At 35.1% G+C, this 23,723-nt stretch overlaps 1 protein-coding gene and 1 pseudogene across 8 annotated transcripts in view; both read right to left on the bottom strand.

Annotated features, from left to right (window-relative positions):
• Positions 1-23,723, bottom strand: part of LOC145278014 (monocarboxylate transporter 9-like) — a 215,576-nt gene that overhangs the window by 7,322 nt on the left and 184,531 nt on the right. For all 8 annotated transcript variants that reach the window (XM_080130201.1, XM_080130199.1, XM_080130197.1 and 5 more), the window contains 2 exons: positions 12,735-12,829; positions 9,485-9,677 (listed from right to left, as the gene is read on the bottom strand). In XM_080130201.1, coding sequence (XP_079986327.1) covers positions 9,485-9,677; positions 12,735-12,829 — 288 coding nt within the window. The remainder of the gene's footprint in view (positions 1-9,484; positions 9,678-12,734; positions 12,830-23,723) is intronic.
• On the bottom strand, positions 7,403-7,527 carry LOC145278592 (U2 spliceosomal RNA; annotated as a pseudogene).

Below are 23,723 nucleotides of genomic sequence, written 5' to 3' on the forward strand. Positions count from 1 at the left end.
TAAGATTTTTAATTCAATTCTGAATTTTTGAGATGAGAAAGTTTGTATTGTTTTGGTTACTCGAACAATTATTCTCATTATTATTATTCAATTGGCACAACGTTTCGGTCGTTGTAACCTACGACCTTCCTCGGGTGTTAACTCCATGTTTTCTTTTCTCTACTAAGGCAAAGAGGGGTTAGCTCTGCATTGCAAGAATTCGGGCCGCGCGTTTGAGGGTGGGTCCGTAAATCATAAAGGAAGTTCAATCTTACGGTCCGAAGCTAAGATATTTAAAATATATATATCTTAGTGACCCCTGAAGATTGAACATTTTTTATGATTTACGGACACGCCCTCAATATAATAAATATTAATAATGAAAGAGAGAATTGGAAAGGAATACGTCAAGAGAACAAGAAAACTCCTGGAAACGAAAATATATGGCAGAAACCTAATAAAAAAGTATAAATACATGGATAGTATCACTAGTAAAATACTCTGGACCGTTTATAGAGTGGACTAAATAAAAATGAGACAGCTCGATCAGAAGACCAGGAAACTCATGACCATGCACAATGCACTACACCCAAAGGGCGATACTGACAGACTCTACGTGAAAAGGAAAGACGGCGGCAGAGGAATACTCTGCATAGAAGACTGTGCGAATCACACAAAAAAAGAACAAAAAAATACATAATACAAAATACTGAAAGGATAATTATGGCAGCGAGAGACACTGAAAAAAAAACCCCAACAAAACAGAAAACAGAAAGACAAATGACAAAACGAGAAAAGAAAAATGGGATCAGAATTAACAAGATGCAAGATTCATAAGAGTGACAAAATATGAGAATAACGAAAACACCTCGACAGGGATGCGAAAAGGACATGTAAACCGAGAAACTGAATCTCTAATAACTGCAGCACAAGATAACTCGATAAGAAACAACCATATCTAAGCAGAGATCGACAAAACACAAGAAATCAGCACATGGAAACTCTGTTGGAAAAGGCACGAAACAATAAACCATATAGTAAATGAATGCAGTAAATTGGCCCAAAAGGAATACAAAAGCATTCACGACCAAGTTGGGGGGGTCAGTACACTAGGAATTATGCAAACAACTGCATCTCGAACATACAGACAAATGGTACAAGCATAAGCCTGCAACAGTACAACCACAAAATTCTATGGAACATAGACATACAGACGGATAAATCCATCCAAGCAAGAAGACCGGATGTTCAAATAATAAACAAGAAAGAAAATTCCTGTTAAATCGTAAGCTGACCACAGTGTGAATATCAAAGAAAAGGAGAAACGGGACAAATACACAGAGCTAGCCAGAATGTTAAAAGAGATTTGGATCATGAAGACAATCAAAATAATATACATAATAGTAGAACTAGGAACATTTCCGAAATATTTTGAAAAAAGAATGGGAGAAATTGGAATCAGAGGAATGGCTAAAAAGATACAACAATTAACAATAATGAAAACAGCTTAAATATTAAGCAAAACCGTTGAATGCGGAGATTTATACACATGAACAACATGCTTGAGCCAACCAAACTGCTGCAAAGGCAAAGCATAAATAAGCATTCCAGGGAACCAAGAACACTGAAGCTGCATATCTACACGTTCTACATCCCCTCACCCATCCTAGCCGAGAAGAGTCAAGGAGGATGGAAAGACCGAGGAAAGAGCGCTGACCAGACATCTACTGAATACGCGCGAAGAGAACTGGGACCTTGGGAAGGCTTATTGCCACTCAAATTTCAATGGAGACCAATATCAGCGAGAAATCAATGGTGAGAGGCTGTTACGATAATGTAAATTTATTTGCAAATTGTTTTTTTTTTTATCTTTTACTTAAACTGTATATTTATTCTTTTCCACTTCGACACCATTTCTCGAAAATGACTCTAAGATATGCTGCGTAGAATGTTTCTTATTAATAATTTATACACCTGTGAAAGGTTGGAAATATGTTTCGATTATTTTTAGCACAAGTCTTTTGTCTCACGAAAATTTCTTTTCTGATTCGGCGAGTAAAGTGATCTCCCCTACATCCCGATTAGAGATACGACTAAGTTTCTTTGCGAAAATGTTTATGTAGTAATTTTATTTTTAAACTTCTACAGAAACAAATCCCAGCGATTCAAACCTTGTCCAACGATCTTCTTATGCAAAACAAAGTAGCAAGTTCAGTTGTTTTATTTAATTTGCTTAATTTATCAAACTGTGTTTTGTACTTAATTATCATCCAAGACTTTATATTTTTATGTTTTTGTATTCTATTGGTGATTTATTGACCCCTGATTTTTGGTAAGTTATGTCCTTAATATTTTCCTAATCTTTTCGTTTCTCATCGTCTTCTATGTCGTTAATAAGGTATGCGAATCGTTATTTTGCAATAAAAACCATAACAAACATAATCAACATAAAATTATGCAAAATCACAGTAAGAAACAACTTAATAAATATAAAATAAATATATAGTAAACTAAACTCAGGGTCTCGAAAGTTTTCTAACCGAGGGGGTGACATATTTCTGTCTTTTTTGAGCTACCCGGGCCAATATTTAAGAAAATCAAATAAAATAACCTAGAATGTATTATACTATTTTGCTTATTACATTTGCTTTTTTACCGAAACTGGTCCTCCAAAACCTCATTTTTTAAAATAATTTTCAGAACAAAAAGACAAACCACCTCACTATTTTCACATAATTCCATTTTTTAAATTTCTCCTAAATATTTTAAAATTTACGTAAGAGTTCCACGAGCCGGATAAGGCCCGTATGCCGTAAAGCATAAAACACAATAACTAATGTAAGTATAATAATGTCCTATAAAATAATAAGCGTGATAATCATAAAATATAATAAACATAACATATAATAAACATAAAACAAAAAACTAATAAATCTAACGAAGTAAAACATAAACATAAAAGACAAAATAAACAAACCATATAAACATAATAAAAACATAATGAACACATGAAAACATAAAATAAGAATAATGAACCTAATAATAATAACAATATTATAAAGAATAAAATAATAATGAGAAACATAATAATAAGAAGAAATATAATAATGATAATAATAATACTACAATTACAGTAATTATTATTATTATCATTATTATTATTATTATTATTATTATTAATAATAATAATAATAATAATGATGATAATAATAATAATAATAAATACTAGCAGGACCTGTAAAATTTCCACAGGGGACTGATTCATATGTAATATATTGATGTTGGCATTCTGTATATATTCAGTGTAAATGCAGACGCTCTGATATTATTGTGGCTATTTTGTTAAAACTGTAGAAGTATTTATCTAAGCTAGCAGGGGCGTCCGGCATAGCCAGGTCGTAAAGTACGCTTAAATATGATATTTTAATTCTTGCAGATTTTGCATATATTATTATAGAGTTAATGTTCTATCGATTTTTATATATTATAAAGTTGCGATTACAAAAATGAAAAATATATCTATACAACTTGGGTTAATCAGCTTGAATCGAACGCGGATTTCATGAACAAAGCTTCTTTCTTAGAACTGCACGCCTGTGGAACTCTGTTCCGTCTGCCTGCTTCCCTCCGGACTACAACTTGGATGTCTTCAAGTCTAATGTTAACAAATTCCTAATTAACCGCCCCCTTTAAGTAAACACTTCATCAAATCTCCTCACTAACGTAATGTACTTACAATAACCCTTATCCCTGAGTGGCTTCCGGGCCTTGATAAGTGGTGATCACTGTGTAAAAAAAAAAAATATAACTTTGGTTTCTTAAGCTATAATCTAAACCGAAACCAACATTTATGCAGAATTCTTCATAAAATCGAAACCGAAACCAAGACTTATAAAGAATTCTTGAGAAAATTATTTTAAGAAATAGATTATTGGATTGCCATCAGCTTTAATCGAAAACGAAACCAAAACTTATGAAGAATTCTCAGTAAAATTATTTATAAAAAAATAAATGATTAGAGTTCCATCAGCTATAATCCAAACCGAAACCAAAACTTATAAAGAATTCTTGGTAAAATTATTTGTTACAAAAAATAGAATTACATAGCAATCAAACGACCCGGATGTAAGCGTGACACACAAAAACATACACGCTATCGTATTAATATATAGACTAGCGGGACCAGTGGAAATTCCACAGCGGCATTTTTCATATGTAATATATTGTTGCTGAGCATTCTGTGGTCGTTCTGTTCAGCATGAAGAAAGGCACAATCATATTATTCTAGCCCTTTTATTAAAACTGTATCGCCCTCTTACTAAAATAATAACTTTGATATAGTTCCTGGTCTGATTATTTAATTACAAACACACCAATCAATTAACTCACATTTCATAATTTTTCATAATTACTCAATATGTTACTATGTTCGATAATAATTTAACTAATAACAATTTAAAAGCCAAGTACGTCCATAATACTGCTGCCATATCTGGGCAGGAGCTGCTAAAAACAGCTTATCCTGCCTTGACAGAGTACAAAATGGACTTCGTGGCTTAGTGGGGGATGCCCTTTTCTCTACCCTGCAACCTCTCTCCCACAGAAGAGACGTTGCGAGCCTATCCTTGTTTTATCGTAATTTCCATAGTAGGTGCTAGTCTAAACTCCAATCTCTGGTCCCCCCTCGCCAATCTTTCACGAAAAACACCCGTCTAGCCGAATCCACTATGAAAAATTTCCCCCACTCTTTATCTTTGCCTAAATCAAAACGTGGATTCCATGAACAAAGCTTCTTTCTTAGAACTTCACGCCTGTGGAGCTCTGTTCCGTCTGCCTGCTTCCCACCTGACTACAACTTGGATGTGTTCAAGTCCAACGTTAACAAATTCCTAATGAACCGCCCCCTTAATTAGACACTTCATCAAATCTCTACACTAACGTAATGTACTGGCAATAACCCTTATCCCTGAGTGGCTTCCGGGCCTTGATAAGTGGTGACCACTGTGTAAAAAAAAAATAATAATTTAACTTAATTTTAACCCACATTATCGCCTCTCTCCTTACTAAAATAAAAAATGTGATATATTTTATGGGCTCATTATTTCATAAAAAAACACAACTATCAATTAACTCACAAATCATCATTTTTCATAATTCTTTGATATGGTATTAATTTCGACAATAATTTTTCATCATTTAAACTTACCATATCGCACACCTTACTAAAATAATTACTAATATATTGTCTGGGCTGATTTTTTTTCATTACAAAACACATATCAATTAACTCACAATTCATCATTTGTCATAATTCCTGGATATATTACTTATTTCGACAATCATTTTTTATCATTTTAACCGACATCATCGCCCACCTTGCTAAAATAATAACTTTGATACATTGGCAGGTCTGCTTATTTCATTGCAAACACACTAATGTATTTAATCACATAGTATCATTTTTCATAATTCTTGCATATGTTACTAATTTCGACAATCATTTTCATAATTTAAACCGTCCTTATCGCTCTCTCTTATCAACATAATAACTTTAATATATTGTCTGGACTGATTATTTTATTGTATACACACCAATCAATAAACTCACAGTTTATCATTTTTCATGATTCTTGGATACGTTACTCATGTCGACCATAGTTTTTGTAATTAAAGCACATCTTATTGCCCTCTCTTACTAAAATAATAACTTTGATATATTTCCTGGAGTGATTATTACATTACAAACACACCAATCAATTAACTCATATTTCATCATTTTTCATAATTCTTTAATTTGTTATTAATTTCAATAATAATTTTTCATAAGTTTAACACATCTTACAGCTTGCCCCTTACTAAAATAATAACTCTGATATATTTCCTGGGTTGATTATTTCATTACAAACACACCAATCAATTAACTCACATTTCATCATTTTTCATAATTCTTGGATATGTTACTAATTTCGACAATAATTTTCATAATTTTAACCTACTATGTCGCTCCCCCTTACTTAAATAATAATTTTAATATATTGCCTTGGCTGATTATTTCTTTACAAACACATCAATCAATTCTGGGTATTCTCATAGTATATATGTTCGATCTATCTTATCCAATCCAATCAAAGCATATTCTGCTAGTATATATTTTTCACCTATCTCATTTAATCCCGGGCGACACTGGATATTCTGCTACTATATGTTTTCCACCTATCTCATTCAATACTGGGCGACGTTTTCTGCTAGTATATATTTGCACTTATTTCATTCAAACCCGGGACTGACTTTATGTCTGCCACCCCGCTATTAAAAATATACATGAAATAAAGTAATGTTTAAATCGTAAACTGTTTCAGCCATTTCTGGGACTGACTTTATATCCCCAACCTCCTGCTAAAAATATACATGAAATAATGTAATGTCTAAATAGTAAACTGTTTCAGCCCTTTCCGGGACCCACCCCACTGTTATAGATATACATTAAATAAAGTAATGTTTAATGCGTAAACGGTTTCTGCCATTTCCGTGACTGAGTTCATATACCCCACACTACTATTAAAAATATACATGAAATAAAGTAATGTTTAATTCGTAAACGGTTTAAGTCATTTCCGGTACTGATTTAATATCCTCATCCCACTGTTTAAAATATACTTGAAATAAAGTAATGTTTAAATCATAAACTGTTTCAGCAGCCTTTTGAAATTAATACATAAAACATTAACACGGTTATGGATTAGGCAACCATTGCTTGACCATGAATTTCTGAGTGTAGTATCAGTCTCAGCATTCCAGTGACTTAAATCCCCGCTTATTTGGTCTTGGTTAATGGAGGAGAAATCCTTCATTACTGATACAATTTTTATTTTTGTTACTGACCAGAGTGCTCCTTTTGGCGAATTGGTTTCCCTCCAAATTTGTAACCGATCTTATGTCCAAATCTACCCTTGTGGGGAGGCAAGTAACAAACAAACAAAAAATAATCAGAACGGGCATTTTCAGAGCATCTTTTAATTAATCAGAAGAGAAATTTCCAGTGCATTTTATAATTAATCAGAAGGGACATATCCAGGGCATTTTTAATTAAATCAGAAATTACTTTCCTCAGTTACTTTTGTAATATTAAAACTTTGTTACATTACATATAGTACCTATTTACAATGCCTCCCCACGGGACAGATTTAGACACTAGGGTCGTTTTTTAACGTGGAGAAAAGAAACAAAAAATTGTCTGTCGTAAAGGATTTCTCCTCCACTGAGAGAGAAAAAATTGAAATCTAGCGTTTTAAGAACAGATGGTATTTATTTTCTCCCCCACCGAGCAAATTAGGCACAAGGCCGATTTTTAAAGTGAGGAGTGAAGGGGAAATGGGGACCAACTCCCCGGGGAGTAGGGGAGCTGGATAGTGACAATTGGTATGAAGGGTTGCCCCTACATTGACCAAGGTCTTATATGTGGAGTTGCCCCCACATATGGTCTTTGCTTGCAGTATCTGCCGGAACAGATACTACACTTTGATCTTGGCCAAAAGGCCAAGAAGAACAAATCATTTTTATTAGCTTTGCCTCAACAGTGACACGAATTTTTTCTTTGTTTTAATGGAATTTCATAACAATTAAATGACCCAGATGTAAGCGTGACACACAAAAGAACACACCATATCGTATTAATATATAGATGATAAAAACTAAATCATAATAATAATAAACCATAATAGTCGGATTAAACAAAATAAACATAATAAAAACATAATGAAATTAATAAACATAAAATATAATAAACTAAAGAATATTAAAGAAATGGAAAAAGAAATTAAGTTTTAGCGCAAAACAGGATGCCTCCAGATCATCATAGTTTTTCAAGTATATTCTTATATCAACTTGATGCAGCGTACATACGTCTGTGGATTCCAGTTTAACTATAAACAGCAGTTTCCGAGTTCTTAATCATCAATCGTAAAGTTGTACTTATTAAAATACAAATAAATAAAACATTACGATTTAAGGTACACTGCATCAAAGCCGGTTTACCTCAAGAACTCACCCTTAAGCTAACTCTCTGATCTTCATAAACGATCTTCCAAATCACATTCTGTCATCATTCGTTGACATGTATCTATGTAACAGAGCGCACATGAGCACGTATGAAAATATCAACAGCAGCCGAAGGATGAACGGCAAGCGATTGTATTAGCAGTAGGAACAGCGTTTGAACGCGTATGCAAATTGGCAAGTGTGCTCGGGCTTGCGTCCGAAGAAAGAGAGAAAAAGGACACTATGTGGTCGGGGAGAAAAAAAGCTGGCACCGAAAGAGATGGACCTGCAAAATGATAGCGAGAATGGGCCGGCTGTGACCAGCTTGCGGTTGGAACAAAGAGAAACGCGATGCAAGTTAGATGGACAGCAAGAGATTTTTAAGCTGGCATCTAGATAGGGAGAAAGAAAAACTGTAATAAACGACTTATGTTAAAAGAAAGAAATGCTGTCGGATTTATTTAGTTTTGTTTGTTCTTTTACGACAGTGCCGGACGGTGTGGGGGTCCGAGAAAATTTTGAACTGCAACAAACACGGCAGAACAATTTGAGCAAAACTTCAAAGAGCATCGGTGATCAAAATCTTTTCGAATTTATCTTTTCTAACTTAGAATGGAAGGGGAAGTATCTAGTTACTTTTAACAACTCCTAAACCTAGCTTCTCTCCTTTTACCACAAACGATCGGATGATCAATTTTGTCTGAATTGAAATGAATATCTCTCTACTTTAGAAACCTCCATGTTGATGATTTTCAATCCAGATGTAAAAATAGAAAATATACATAAAATGAGTTGCTAAGATTGTGGAGGGAAAATGGTTGCATCATTCTGTCAGCAAAGAAGGTACTATTGCCATACTAAATGCTCGACTAGATCCAACCTTTTTTCCTCTTGTAAAACATATATAAGAACACGGCATGCTACAACCACAAAAAGGAACTTTTATTTCTTCCTAGTTGTTGCTAAAACCAAACAGAGATTCCATGGCCAGGATTTATTTTCAATATCCTAGCATTTATTGAACACATTGTCGTGATACAATAACACTGCAGACTACAACGCAGTCACATGCAAGTTCAATATTAACGGGTACTTGTTGAAGATTCCTCTTAGCTAATCAAATCTTGCTTTTTCCGCCTATCGTGCTTTTTACTCTCTAATAGTATGCCATAAAATTAACAGTCTTATTAACCTTTAGACTCGGGTGACATTTTACCCTGGTAAATATAGACTCATTTTAAACAAAATAAAATATCATTTTATCTCTTAACATCCAGCTTAAATGAGTGTGTCATATTTTAAAAGCATCCTGCCATCTGAAAAATTAGCGTTGACCTTATATTTAAGTTTAAAAAAATATATTTATCGATGTGCGGCGTTTAAAAAAAACCCTAACATTTCTAAGCATGTACACGAATCTATTCCCACAAAGCCGTAAATGTGAAAATGCGAAAGACAATTTACTAACCTGCCCATAAGAAATAAATGAGCAACAAAAGGCAGAAGATTTTATTTTGAAACATCGTTACGTCACAATAATTAGTCTTCAGCCTCTCCAAACCAGTGGTTACTTTATCCATAAAAGTTGACATTTTTGTTCTTTTCAATTCATTATTTGTCCGAGTTTCTTTCTCGTCATTATTCTCCCGAAAGGAACCATCCTGAAATCATACATGAAATTCAAATATATTAATAACTAAAAGGAAAAGTAAACATGTTGTTAATTAAAGTAAATTGATTAATAATCCATCCAACGAGATCATTAAATAATAATATTTTGTATCATTTTGCAATATAGATAACAAAACTAATACAAATACAAATACATAAATACATATGTTACCAAAGACTAATTTACTACTTTACCGATCTGGATATATTTTGTGCGTTTTAACTTATTTTAAAGCGTTTATTAACTTCGAAGCACAAATAGTGCCGAATATCGATAATCGCTCAAAAATCGAACACATAGCCAATATATTGCAGAAATCTACCAATAAATGTTACCGTGACATATATATATATATATATATATATATATATATGTGTGTGTGTGTGTGTGTGTGTGTGTGTGTGTGTGTGTGTGTGTGTGTGTGTGTGTGCAGGAGTGCGTGTGTGTGTTTTACCAGTTTTTGTTTTGCTGTTTATACTGCAAAATGGCCATAATCTTTAATAAAGGTCCAGCACTGATTTTACAGCCATTTTACGTCCGGCTCGGGAGGGAAATTGATAATCCCACTGCTATTATTGTAGTTTATTGGATGACTATGGATTTGTTTGTTTACACTGCATCTGCTGTTTATAGTCTGATTTTGTTCTGAGATTATATTTTAAATTCAACGATAACTATAGCTTTAGAGGATAATTCAGTGTTAAGCCTCAACATCTGTCGACATCCATCAAATTATAATCTTAAGATCTTAGCAATTCCTTGTATAGTGACAATGTAAGATATACAAAATGTATAGGTTATCTCCTCTTGGTTAAGTTGGAAGAGGTTGACTCAATGCAAAATTAAGGCGCGAACTTTAAAAAGAGTCAGCAGCAAGCTGAAACACGGTGAAAACTGCGTATATACAACACTAGAGTGTCAGTCGAATAATAGCTGCCTTTAATCTACATACAGATAAATAATGCACAATTTTTTATTGGCCTAACATACGTGCATATCATTTCTCGTTGACACAAAACTGGTTAAGCCAACTTCCTTAGTATCAATTGATTTCATTAGTTTTTTTTTTTAAATAAAAAAATAATATTTCTATTACTTTTTATACAACTTTAATAGTTTATTTTGGAAGTATAATCCATAAAGAAAATAAACCCACTTTTAAAAGATAAATTACGAGTTTTTTATATTTTTTTGCAGTTTCGTGTTAGGGGGTGTCACCCCCCCCCCCAAAAAAAAAAAAATTCTGATACACCTACTTCACCACCGCCCTTTTCTCCCCCGTCTGTTATGTTTATGTGCAATAAAAATAGTAATGTAATTCATTTACCGGAGTTATTACGTTTGCACGTAATACTATAATCTCACCCGTCTTTTCCCCGAACAACGCTGAGTAGAAGTAAACACAGTGTATTCTTGAGAGCGGACCATTCTTTGCTTTCACAATAATATAAAGAGAAACGATGTAGATAATAAATATAGACCAAATAAATTTAAATTTAATCATGAAATTTACTTATTTCGTCTCTGAAGTGGCGATCACTATTCATTGCTAATGTAGATATGATATCTGTCATTGTCTAATTCAGGTAGATAGTGTAGAATCTGTCTTGCTGTAATGAAACTATCATGTTGGTTATTGCATCTTTGTTAGTTTTTTGTGTAATATTTGTCTTCTTGTCATTCTTACGTAAACAATTGAACAATCGAATATTAATTTGCAAATTCAACAATCCCATGACATGTATTAGCTAAAATATGCGAAAAAAAATGAATATAGTGATGGGACGATCCAAATATTTTTTTGGATCACGTTACAATTATCGATTCTGTACTCAATTCTCGATACCGATACCATTACTGATTCCGATTTGTTATAAATCTCTAAGTATTTAACTATAGAGTTTGTTAATTTTCCCGATCACCGTAAAAACACATGTTAAATGTACATATAATTTTTTAAGAATAAAAACACATTTGTGTGTGTGTGTGGAGGGGGTATCTATAGATTTTAGTTTTACTGTTAGTTTAAAATCAATAAATATTTATTATTTTATTATTACTACCGGCAGTAAAAAGTGTTGTTTTAAACAAAACCAAATAAAAAAATAATTAAATGAATCGTTTTTTGGCATCGGAAAATAGACAAACACTTTTTCCATTCCGGTATTTTACCCCCAAAAAGTTTTTATTTTTCCAATTGTCGCATCCGATTCCGATTAATCGTCCCAACACTAAAGGAATATATAATTGTTAGTATATTTAATTATATTAAAGGAAGCAATGTATTTTTGTGTGCGCTTTAGAGACTGATTTAATCAGTTAAATGCTTAGAGAAACCTATACCAGCAATATCCATAATTGTATTGTCAGAAAAGCGCGATTGTCGTGAAAGATTTTATGAGAACTTTTATTCGGAAATACGTCGGAATATGTAAACCAGTCCATTTACAATGAAAGTTATATTATTTTTATTATTGGAATCCTCTTGCGATGAGAAGTTTCTACATTTATTTAATCATTCATTTATTTATTTATTCATTTATTTATTTGCGGAATATTATCCTTATCTTCATTGTTGTTGTTTCACGACGTTTCGACCAACTATTCTTCTGGCCTTCGTCAGGTGGTAAACAGCAACGGGAACGGAATACTGAGTCTCTTAACCGTATTCACAGTAATTACTCCCTTCCATAGTTATTGTCGTCTCACTACCTTCGGGGCCCGTGGCGCAGTGGATACAAACGTTAGTTCTCTATGTTTCCAGGTGAGTATTTTCCGAAGATAGCGGTTTCAATTCCACACAAAGCCGGCCACAGGATTAGTTGGCCGAAACGTGGTGAGACAATAACAACTATGGAAGACAGTAATTACTGAGTATACAGTTTAAGAGACTCAGCATTTCCACCCCGTCGCGGTTTACCACCTGACGAAGGCCAGGGGAATAGTTGGTCGAAATGTCGTGAAACAACTAAAAAATAAGCATAATAATCCGAAAATAAATAAATAAATGAAAGTTATGCATGAAATGATATTATTAAATACTTACGTGTTTTTCAATATTAATTCCAGCGATTTCATTTTCTACTACGAAGACAGGATTTATCGCGCCTTCATATTTATCACCAGATGACTTTATATTCTCTAAAATTATAAACGTTAAATGCATCGTAATTGACACCAATTTAATAAACATTACGTATAAAAGTAAAAAAGATGTTTTTGTTTTAGTTCTATATATGATGTGCGTGCGATATCATGCGTTTATACGTGTATATATGCATGTATATACACTTATACAGAATGGGGACAACATTATTGCCGGTGTTGTAATATTTTTTGATATTCCTATGATGATATAGTTACAAAAAATTGGAAGGCTATATTTATAAACAGGGATGCTAAAGAACTGGCCAATTAGATGGAACCACGCTCTGCTCCCAACGATTCAGAAATCGGTCACACTCCACAAAATATACTGAATCTCTTAAGAATCTCTAAACAATATGATATAAATGCGGGGGTGCCCCAGGGTTCTATCCTTGGACCTCTATTGTTCCTGATATTCATCAATGACCTCCCCGACAAAATTGCCTCTGAAATGGGGATATATGCTGATGACACTACACTTATTGGCAGGCACGACAGGAAGACGAATGAACACATTTCTAAAGAAATGGCAGAAACACTAGAGGAAGACCTCCAATCTGTAGTGGAATGGGGACAAAAGTAGTTGGTCGCGTTCAATGCTGCCAAGACTAAACTAGTTTCATTCAATAATTACAAGAAACCCTCTCTACAACCATAGCAATGGCCAACGACTCTTTATCTGAGAGTCCATCTTTCAAACTCCTTGGCCTAACGTTCACAGGAAACATGAGTTGGAACAATTACATTGAAGGCATTGCCAGGGCCGCTGCAAGAAAGGTGGGCTCTCTCTACCGGGCTAGAAAGCTACTAACACCCGAAAGTATCCTGTACCTCTATAAGGCCACCATTCTCCCATGTATGGAGTATTGCTGCCACATCTGGGCTGGTGCATCTGCTACTAGTCTCTCGCTCCTTGACAAGGTTCAAAAGAGAGTCGCAAACCTGATAGGCCCTGAACTGGCATCTAAGCTTCAGCCTCTGTCCCATCGACGAAATGTTGCATCCCTCTGCCTTTTCTACAAGTATTTTAGTGGTTAATTCTCTGACGAACTGCAATCACTTGTGCCCCCACGACGTGAGCACCCTCGACAAACCCGACAGGCTGCTAAATCCCACCCCACACTGTAGAGATCCCTAGATTTAAAAGATCTTTTTACTCCAATAGTTTCTTCCCCAGAACCGCTAGACTCTGGAATTCCATTCCAGGTCCCTGCTTCCCCAACAGTACTGACGTTCAGAAGTTCAAGTGTAACGTGAACCGACATCTTGCTGCCCAAATCCCTACATAGTACCCCAGTAGTTGTTGCCCCTGATAGTAGCCCCTACACCAAAGTGGCAATTTGCCTTGTTTGGGGTGAAAATGTAATAAAAAAAATAAAAAAATTCATGCACACAACTTTTCGTCTTCACACTAGAATGGAAATCTGCTCTCCGTCTCAAGTATTCTTCGGACTACCTTCCGTAACTCTTCTTTGTTTGCGTCTGCAAACTTTTACAATTCTTCTCTTGATTGAGACGGCCATTTTGTTTGGAACAGCATTTCTCTTTATTTTCTGAAACTGAACTCACCTACAACTCCGTTTCCGAGTTAGTTACGTAAACCAACAAAATGCGCCGAACAAAAACTTTGTGTTTTATTTCGCGCAAACGCTGGCCAATTTTTAAGAAGGTGTCGGGCGTAAACTTAATGCTTTTGTTTAAAACGCTAGCAAACAGTTAGAAATTAAGGAAAAACATAAAATCATACAAGACAACACTCATCGTATGATAGTTTCAATGAAAATTTAAAAAAAAAAAAACATTTGTGCAATTCGAAGACCGTGGTTAAGTAATAACATTATCATTTAGAAAGCCATTTTTAACATTAGGTTAGTTTTTTAAAACTATTCTTTACTATCACTTGACGCCGTAAAAATTTAATGAACAACAAATGCCGTTTGTCAAGTCATTCGAGATTACGTTTGCTATTTAATAGGTTACCTCATATGGCCGGAAGATGCCAATGATAACGTGTTACCTATTCTTCATAAGTAGTTATATACTTATATCTCGGCGATGATAGGTCTATGCATTAAAATATGACGACCTAGTTATAATAATACAATGCTATTTTAAATGATGTAAATATATTTGAAATAAATACACACTTATGCCGAAAACTGAATATGTTTTGTATTGATAACTATTACATTATTTCTATATGCTCGGCAATGCTATCAGGTACTTATGCACTTTTGTTACCGTTCTGAAATAATAACGTTATTATTTTGAAAGCCATTCTTAACATGGGAGAGGAGGATGTTTTGTAACTGTTTTATGCTTCCACCTATACTATAATCATATACAATTAATTCGTGAAACATGAATTTAACCTAAAAAAAAACTATTTAAAAATAGCGCGGTAACAAAAGTGCACATGCATCTGTTATCAATTAACCAATTGAAATAGGCAAAGGGACTTTCTGAGAAAATGCATTTGTAATAAGATGAGTCAAATGGCAGTCAGTTAAGAATAAAACACGGAGGAAAGCATTCCAACTAGAAACGATGTAATGGAAAATTAAGAACAAAAGTAGAAAGATTATTTAAAACACACGAGGTTGCAGATATTTTACAATGCAATGGTTTGCATAAGATTTTTATTTTTAACATCAATCAACAGACAATGGGCAATGGAAATTTGGTAATCAAATAATTCTAAAAGTGAATCAAGTAAATTAAAGTCTTATATATTGCAACACTACGGAAGTTACGTTAACGAGTATGACTATCTCAAGAGTCACTTTAGTTTTTATTTTACTCATGTTCACCCAAACAAGTCATATCGCCACTTGGACTTAAAAGGGCTACTATTTGAGACTATGCCGAAGAAAGATAAACAAGATGTTGATTTACATTACATTTAATCTTCTGCATATTAGTGCTGTTAGGAAAGCAGATAGCAGGAAGGGAATTCCAAAGTTTAGCTGTTTGAGGTAAAAAAACTATTAGAGTAAAAATATTTCTGGCATTTAGGGACATCAACAGTGAAGGGGTATGATTTTGTTGCTAAGCGGGGTTGTTGGGGATATGTACGTCGAGAGGACACAAGTACAACGAGTTCATCAGTGCTTATTCTAGTAAAACACTTGTAAAATAGGTACAATGATGAAATATTGCGGCGATTGGATAAGGGTTGGAGCTTAGTTGACAAAGTGGGATCTATTAGATTAAGGACTTTTTGAGGCCCTATCAAAGAGGGAGAGATTAATAGTAGATTCACCAGCTCAGATGTGGCAGCAATACTCCATGGTAGGAGTACATGTCAGGATAATCTGGCGTTAAACGAAAATATAGCTAGCTGCAGCTGGCGTGGCTGAAGCAGAGGTCAAAGGTTAGTTTTCAAGAAAAACGCGCTAGAAATGCAGTTTTCGAACGATATGATGATAGAAATGACATCATGCATAGTACCGAGAGAACAGAAAGTTTACAATCAGTTTCGATCAAATAGCGGTGCAGACAATGCAGAGAATCTAAGCGAATGTTACCTCGAGATTTTGCCCGTATGAGTCACTCAATTTCAATCCTTAAGATTAAGTTAAGAAAATTAAATGAGTGAATAATTTACGTGGTCTCGCCCCCCCCATCGTGAGTAAACTCCACCTTTATAAAGAAAACATTGAAAAATCAGCAAGTCTCTATTTTGTTTTCGAGCATGAGTATTCGTCTTAAATCAAACTACGAGGGAATCGCGGCCATTCATGAACAACGACAAAAAGTTACTGTGAATGAAAGACCAATACGCATAAATGGCTCGCGCAACGTTTGTGTAGAAATACAGTTTTTATTGATTTTTTTTACTTGGTCGTTCATTTGTGATCGAGCATATGAGCATGTTCGAGGTTTGATTTAACGTAAAATGTTCAAAATATTTTATCGTATATAACAGACAAAGGAAACGTAACATAGGGCAAACAGTCGTTTATTTTTGTACGAATACGATCAGAACAATCTACAGATTCTGAGAAAGGAAAGTGTGTGTGTGAGAGAGAGAGAGAGAGGGTGAGAAAAGGAAGAGAGAGGTTAAGGCATGAGAGAGATAAAGGTGAAGACAGTTAATGCAGTATAGCTACGCGAACATTAAAAAGTATCTATACTATATATGACTGTTTCTATTGATTAAGGTTTGAAATGTTCATTAATTTGTCAATGAAATAAAATAAGAACAACCTCGGGAAAAATTATTTTGTTTACGACCAGCATTTGTTTTGCATGGATCCCTTTTTAGAATTCCACATATATCATTGTACATTATCCGTTGATTGAAGTTAGTTAAATCACATTTAAATCTCTTTAGACTGTATTCATTAGCAACATTATCTCTATTCACATTATTGTGAAAACTGGTGGTGGGGGAAGGAAGTACCCGGCATTTAGAATGTCATTGTGTTTTTTCCTACTCAATCTTGTCCAGGGACAATAAATGTAAAATTACATTTGAACAGGATAGCAAGTGAATTATATACATTGTTTCAACACATTAAAATAGGAGAAGTGGGAAAAAGTTGGTGAGATGGTAGGAAAATAAGGGAGAACGAAAGTGATAAAGATAAAAGAACGATCAGGAAGATGACAAGAGATAGAAGTTTTAATACAAAGATTTTACACAGACTATTTAACTCTCATATTGTTTATAGACTCCGGGAAACGCCAGGTAGCCTTGCTAGTACATAAAGAAATCCCTCGCAAACAATAACGTCTTACAATTTCTCCCTCGTTTCAAATATTTTTCCGCTTATTATTATTTACTTACTAGGTGTAGTCACATAGGCCACTATCAAAAATCTCTCTTTGAGAAGAACTTATTGCATTCCCTGGGGGTGGAGTAACAATAAGTCTCCCCAGATGTTCAGTATTCTCCACCTCTTTTTATAAACTTTGCAAATGAATTTTTGTTATCGCAACAACTGCTTACCGTTGATTTCTCGTTGATAGCGACCATTGGTCATCACTGAAATTTGGGTGGCAATAAGCTTCTCCAAGGTCCCAGTCCTCTTTGCACTCATCCAGCTAAAGTCTGGCTAGTGCTTTCTCTCCTCGACCTTTCCATCTTCCTTGACCCGCCTCGCTTATTTGATGTGGTGCCATCTTTTGGTGACAAAAAAAAAAAAAAATTGGGGAAGGTTGGGGCGCAGGGGAGGTCAACTTAAAATTATACAGTTTCCATGTGATGCTCCTTTGTGTTATACATCTGTAGCATTTTCTGTCCAGTTTGTGTCTATAGCGCATTGGCGGATTTTTCTTAATAGTTCAGCCGTTTTTACTACAATTGTATTTTATCAATCATCCCTCTGATTCTAATCTCCCCTATTCTTTTTTAAAGTTTTCCGGTATTGTTCCTAGTGTTCCTACTTTCGTCATCTTCCAAATCCCTTTGAGCTCTCTGGCAACTTTAGTGTATTTGCTCCGCTGTATTATTATTATTATTATTATTATTATTATTATTATTGTTATTATTATTATTATTATTATTTATCGCTGTTGTTGTTATTATTGTTGTTATTTTTGTTATTGTTGTTATTATTGTAGTTGTTGCTGTTATTATTATCGTTGTTGATATTATTATTATTGTTGTTGTTGTTGTTATTATTATTATTATTATTATTGTTGTTGTTATTATCTTTGTTGTTATTATTATTATTGCTGTTGTAGTTGTTGTTGTTCTTGGTGGTGGTGGTGGTGGTGGTGGTGGTGGTGGTGGTGGTGGTGGCGGCGGCGGCGGCGACTACGGCGGAGTTTTCACACAGGTCATCAAAGATCTCTCTATCAAAATAACCTGTGGTTTTTCATGGAAGCTGAGTGACAACAGGTCAACCCAACAACAGCTGCTTACCATTGATTTCTCGCTGGCAGCGGCCATTGGTCTTCACAGGAATTTAAGTGCCAATAAGCCTCCTCAAAGTCCCAGTTATCTTCGTACTTGTCCAGCGGAGGTCTGGTCAGCTCTCCCTCCTCGGTCTTTCGGTCCTCCTTGAACTTTCTCGACTATTTGGCATCACTCTTTTTTTTGGGGGGGGTCGGTGATAGTACAATGGAAAGAGGATAGGTGAGGGGATAGAGAACTTATAGATATGCAGGTTCAATATTCTTGTTTTCATGTAACGCTTTTTCATTTTTTCCTCTGCAGCAGTTTGTTTGGCCCGCATATGTGACTCCTGTGTATCAGTCTACGCATTCAAGGGGTTTCCTTAATATTTCAGCTGTTTTCATTATTGTACTTCGTTGTATCTTTCCAGCCATTCCTCTAATTCAAAGTCCTAACATTCTTTTGTTTTTTTTTTAAAAGGATTTCGAAATTGTTCCTAGTGCTCCTACTATTATAGGTATTATCTTGATTTTCTTTATAATCCACATCCCTTTCAGCCTTCAAGCTAGCTCTGTGTATTTGTTCCGTTTCTCCTTTTCTTTGATATTCGTCCTGTGGTCAGCTGGAATAGCAAAGTCTACGATTTGACAGAACTTTTCTTTCTTATAAATTATTACGACATCCGGTCTTCTTGCTTTGATAGGTTTATCTGTTTGTATGCCCATGTCCCATAGGATGTTGCAATTCTCGTTTTCAAGTACTGTTGCCAGCTTATGCTTGTACCATTTGTCTATGCGTTCGAAACACAGTTGTTTGCATACTTTCCAGTGTATCGCCCTTCCTACTTAGTCGTGCCTGTTCTTGTACTTTTTGGGGCCAGTTTGCTGCATTCGTTTACTGTATGGTTTATCGTTTCGTCTCTTTGTCCACATAGTTTGCATTTGCTGTTTTCTTGTGTTTTTTCGATCTTTGTTTAGATGTGGTTGGTTCTTATCGAGTTATCTTGTGCTGCAGTTATTGGGGATTCAGTTTCTCGGTTTACGTGTCCTTTTTGCATCCACGTCAAAGTGTTTTCGTTATTAACATTTTTTGTCATCCTTATGAATCTTCCGTGTAGTTGTTTCTCTTCCCTTTGTTTTCTCGTTTTATTCTTCATCTTTCTGTTTTTTGTTTTGTTGAATTTTACAGTGTCTCTCGCTGCCATAATTATCTTTTCGGTTTTCTGCATTATGTATTTTTCTAGTTCTTTTTTTTGTGTAATTCACACAATCTTCTATACAAGCCAGTCCTCTCCCGCCGTATTTCCCTTTTGACATAGAGTCGGTCAACATCATCTTTGGGTGTAGTACCTTGTACATTGTCATGCGTTTTCTAGTCTTCTTATCGAGCTGTCTCACTTCTTCTTTGGTCCATCCTATGAACGGTTCAGAGTATCTTACTAGTGATACTGCCCATATATTAATTCTTTTTAATAGGTTTATGCTATATAATTTAGTTTCCAGGAGTTTTCTTGTTCTCCCAAAGTATTCTTTTCCAATTCTCCCTTTTATTTCTGTTGCTTAGATGGTGTCTGCTTCCAGAGCCCCCAAGTATTTATAGTCGTCTTGTTCCCCTAATGCTCTCATCTCCGTTTGGTTGGGTCGTTCAATGCCGTTTGCGTCTCCAGCTTTCCCTTTCTTATAACTAGTAGTGTGCGCTTTTCCACACCAAACACTATTTGGATATCCTAGCTGAAAATCCTGATAGTGCTTATTAGTGTCTCTTGTCCCTACAGTCCTGGTTCATTTTTTTCTCTATATTGAAAAACATGTACCCGGTTTAGCACTTTCTCAATATATTGTTCAGGGACATCATAGCTATGATGAACAGTAATGTTGATAGTGAATAATGCCTATTTGTATGATAATCTTGCTTGGTATTTTTATTTTATTTTAAGCATTCTATTATCCATTCTGTCGTACGATTTTTTGTAGTCTATCCATTCCATGGCTAAATTATTTATCCTATTTACCCTTACATGATCTGCTATATATATATATATATATATATATATATATATATATATATATATATATACATACATATGTATATACATACATATATATATACACACATATATATATACATATATATATACATATATATATGTATATACATACATATGTATATACATACATATATATATACATACATATATATACATATATATACATATATATATATATATATATATATATATATATATATATATATATATATCAGATCATGTGCTTCTCTTTTTCGTTTTTGGCGTCTTTTTGTTCTTCGGGTAGAAGTCCACAATTATTCAGGGAGTGGTAAATTTGTTCCCTCAGTTGTGCTATTAGTATTTCCCACATCGTGATAAGCACATGATAAGCTTATAGTTGCTGGAGGCGGTTCGTTTCTCTGTGTCTTTATGTATCAGTGTGGTCTTACCTTTTGTCATCCAATCTGGTACGTTTTTTTTCCTGTATACACCGTCTCATGTTTTGAACTAGCTTTTAGTGTCATGCTGTGAATCGATATTTTAATTTGATATTAAAAGGTTTATTAAATGTCGAAATTTTTTTCAATATTCAAACAAATATTCCAAATTTGATGTATGGATTTGATGCTCTGAAAATTGTAATAAACATCCAAATTCCGTGCTTTTTCACAAATTTTTCAATTATAAACATTTCTATTGCATTATTTCGAAAGTAAAAGGTGCCTTCAATAAGTTTCCAAACGTTTTTTGTACAGGCATTTAAAATTGTCGTAGACTCTTGAAAATTCAGTATGTTATTGCTTTGAGATGACTGACTATTTTTTTATGATTTCAAGTTCAAATAAACAGCTACAACAGGAATTGGAATACACCCTACTAAAACCTCATTGTCACAGCAAGTGAATTTCCAAAATGCAATCTGAACGCGAGGACACTTTAAAAGAACTATATGCAATAATATTCTGTTTTAAACTTGCAAAAATGCCAAAGAAACGTATGGAATGTTTCTGACTGCTTTTCGACTATATTGAGCATCGGTTTTTGAGTGGCATGAGAGATTCAAGGAGGGAAGAATGTCTGTGAAGGATGATAAGAAAGCCTGTGAAGGCGTAAGGAAGTAAGAACACGAGATTTGATTGGTTAAATAAAGAATTTTATGGATAACGAATGTCGTGTGCCTATTGAGAAAATACGTGCCGTTTTATGTCAATGTGGGAACTTTACGTACGATTATTTGCGATAACTGAAGATGCTGAAGATTTGCGCGAAGTATGCCCATAGGGTGCTCAGAGAAGATTAGAAAAAGACGTCATAACCCTTGTCCCCTGTGACTTTCAGTAATTCCCTAAGTTCAAAGAAAACATTAGAAGCTGTCGTTATGGGACGATTGATGAAAGAGGCTGTGACGAGCGGCATGCTCACACAAGAGGACTTACATGGGAGCTTCCAGAAGGTTTTGGAACCGTACAAGTGCATTGTAGTCGAAGAAGATTACTCGGGGGAGGGGGACTAGTTTTTAATATATCAATTTTATCAATAAAAGTGCCCAGAAAGAAAAAGTCTGGAGACTTATTAAACGACACCTTGAGGTTCATGAGAAAAGCTACAAACAGACTTCTGTCCTCATAATAATGATGCAATCTCATGACAGTTGTAGAGAATGGGAACGACCGATGAGACGTTTCGGGAAAAAATGGAACACCGGTTGTCATGCGGTGTTATAAATTCAACGCTAGTATATTAGTCAGTAGACTTTTAAATCCACTTTACATGGCACTACAAACAAGAACCATTTCTACGGGATTTATTTATTTTTATTTACTGAAATTGGCGCCAGGACAGCGCGATGACGAACATTACTTGCAACTTGTTTAGCAGTTGATAAGTTTACAGGAAGAAAACAGTGATCTTCGCGGCGGCAGGGAAATGTGCCAAAATGACCCCACACTAAAACAGACAGGCGTGTGATCGAAAATGGTTACACCGCGAGGGACTGGGCGTTATTCATCGACACATATACCGGGTACAGACAAACGTGCAGTTTAACCTACCTTGTGAAAATACGCAACGAATTAAGAACAGCTTGCTCGAACGATGGAAACAAACTTTTGTTCGAACCAGTAGGGCCCAAAATTCTCAATATAGCCACTGCTACAGCATATACGTTACGTTGAAAGGTTTACACCAAGAGGTACACAGGTTTACACCAAGAGGTACACAGGTTTACATTAAGAGGTACACAGGTTTACATTAAGAGGTACACAGGCATAGATTCTACAGTACGAGACAGCAAAATCGAGAGGGTCATGCACAGTTTTTAACAGAGCTTTCCAAGCGAGGTTTTGCAATTTTACTGTCCAGTGTCCTAATGAGAGTTCCCAACTAATTATAAAGTATTCGGAGAACATGGTGGCTGGCTAACCCGTAGCTGAACTAGCAAATACAGAATACCAGTGCACGTTGTTGGCCGAAGCCAATATTTTGACAACAGTGGAACTGAAATTCCACAGACTGGTTAGTCTAGAGACAACGGATGCGTCGATGGATTTGCAAATCAGCCTAAATGAACGTTCGACGTTAGGCTCAATGAGGTCCGAGAAGGATTTCTCTCGGGAGAGGGAGGAACCCAAAACCACTCGAAATAAACCGTGTAAAAATGACGGAAGAACTGTCCGACGAGGGAACTCAGATGCCATAATTGCAGAATTACTGGACACTTAAGAAAGTGTGTAGAAAACCAAAGAGGTTGATAACAGAGTCAACGAGAGATTCAACACGAGAACAGTCAAAAACACTTAGCAGCAGCAGAGAAGGATGAGGGGGGAAGATCATCGTTTGGTGAACGAAGACAGAAATTAGCAGCAATACCACATCTTGCATCGAGCAGAGGTAGATTCAATAGAAGTCCCTCCCTGAACCGTCACCCTACATAAAAGTCGAAGTATCCTTGATACCGGAGTCTCATGCCGAATTTGGGCACGCCTTAGATAAGGGGGGATGGGCTTGCCGCCGAATGCACCATATCCGAGACGTTG

This window comes from Euprymna scolopes, chromosome 6 (genome assembly GCF_053919585.1).
Source record: "Euprymna scolopes isolate OS-2025 chromosome 6, ASM5391958v1, whole genome shotgun sequence".
Classification (NCBI taxonomy): domain Eukaryota; kingdom Metazoa; phylum Mollusca; class Cephalopoda; order Sepiida; family Sepiolidae; genus Euprymna; species Euprymna scolopes.